Source organism: Pyxicephalus adspersus, chromosome Z (assembly GCF_032062135.1).
Source record: "Pyxicephalus adspersus chromosome Z, UCB_Pads_2.0, whole genome shotgun sequence".
Lineage (NCBI taxonomy): Eukaryota > Metazoa > Chordata > Amphibia > Anura > Pyxicephalidae > Pyxicephalus > Pyxicephalus adspersus.
In genome coordinates this window covers 77,836,336-77,837,879 of record NC_092871.1, presented here as the reverse complement: position 1 = coordinate 77,837,879, position 1,544 = coordinate 77,836,336, and the positions used below count along the sequence as shown (strand labels likewise).

The window sequence follows — 1,544 nt, the reverse complement described above, 5'->3', positions numbered from 1 at the left end:
GCCCCCTCCCCCCGGTCATGGTGTCACTATCACAGTATTGGTGCAGAATCCTGCCCACCCCCCACCACCAGTGCCCCTATACCCCGTCATTGCCCCTTCCTCGGTGTCCGTGTTTCTCCTCTGTCAGAGCTCCCCCTCCCCCCCCTCGGTATCACAACCTGACAACACATTACTGTTCCTCTCTAGGAACTGTCTCCGGCCTCATTACCCGGAAGTCCGGTCTCCTCACTCCGGTTCCCACTCCCTCCCGTTCTTACCTTTAGAGTGAGGTGGTGAACCCGCGCCCAGCACACAGACACGAACAACAGTATTATAAAAGCCGACAGACCCGAACACATAGTACTGCGCAGCGCCATGTTTATTCCAGCATCACCATCCCTCTCACTTCCGGGATTTGGCTCCACCCCCAGTCACATGACACTCTGCTGCCAGACAATTTCTTCAACACGAGGCTCGGACCTAGCGGTGACGTCACCACCAGCAGCAAAGCCCGGGGCATATGGGTAGCGCGTGTCAGTGCGGGGGAGTCACGTGGTGTTGCAGGCAGAGCTTAGAGCTTGCAGTGCAGTCAGGTTTAAATGTCTTTCCCCCTTAGATTTACCTACACACAGACTGATGCACAGCATGGGGGACTTTAAATAAAGCTTCTCCTACTTACAGCTGCTGTAATATTTAGATCACATAAAAATATTTTGTTCAGAGTTCTTCATTCTTCTTGCAGGTGCAATATGTGTTCAACCACATAAGCCTTTATACTGTGGAACAATGTGTACTTTTATATGTGGAAGGTAAAGCAGTACTATAAACTATACAATAATGGGGTCTATGTGTAAAGTAGTCAATTTGATATACCCTCAAACATTTCCTAGCGATAGAGAATGAATGGGCGTGCATCCCAGGAGGCTCTTGGGTGCTCCTTTTGCAGAGAAAAATTTGCTGATCTCACGCATGCGCAGTCAGTTTGGCAAGTTTTTTTCCCATCTATGTCGCCTGATCTTGCGCCTAGGTCAGATGATGTAGGGTGAAGAACCTGAATAAAGAGATGAAGATGGCGGCGCCTGGTGTGCTGGATTCAGGACATGATGCAAAATGGGATGGATCGGACTGCCCTGGCGGATTGAAGGTAAGTTTTATTTGGGCAGTTTTTAGTTTAGTTCCTCTTTAACCACTTAAAGGAGATGAGATAAAACTGTTCACACTAGTACCAAAAAAGAAACTAAAGTTCTGCTATCAAAGTGTAGAATCAGACAAAGCTCTGTTGCAGAAAGGGGCTGGCGATGGCTCGTCTGCAGTAAGCATTTTTGCCTGCTTGATTGCTGTCCAAAGATGTAAAAAAAAAAATTTCTAAGCTGTGCGTGTGCATTTTAAAGCAGCGGTCACCAAAGGAGTTCAAGGACCCCGCTGGGGGAGTGCATCGGCCATAGCTACAGTCCATGTCCCCCGTACGGGTCCCAGATTTGGGGCGGTGGGAGGGTTGTGTCTATGGACATACATCTGGCATCATGACATCACTCTGGAGGAAGTTTTTTCCTCTTTGAGTGACA

The 1,544-nt window shown here is 48.6% G+C and overlaps 1 protein-coding gene across 2 annotated transcripts in view; it reads right to left on the bottom strand.

Moving 5' to 3' along the window:
* Positions 1–391, bottom strand: part of GPR107 (G protein-coupled receptor 107) — a 53,204-nt gene extending 52,813 nt beyond the window's left edge. For both annotated transcript variants that reach the window (XM_072431378.1, XM_072431377.1), the window contains exon 1: positions 258–391. In XM_072431378.1, coding sequence (XP_072287479.1) covers positions 258–356 — 99 coding nt within the window. In that variant the 5' untranslated portion in view covers positions 357–391. The remainder of the gene's footprint in view (positions 1–257) is intronic.
* Positions 392–1,544: the final 1,153 nt, after the last annotated feature.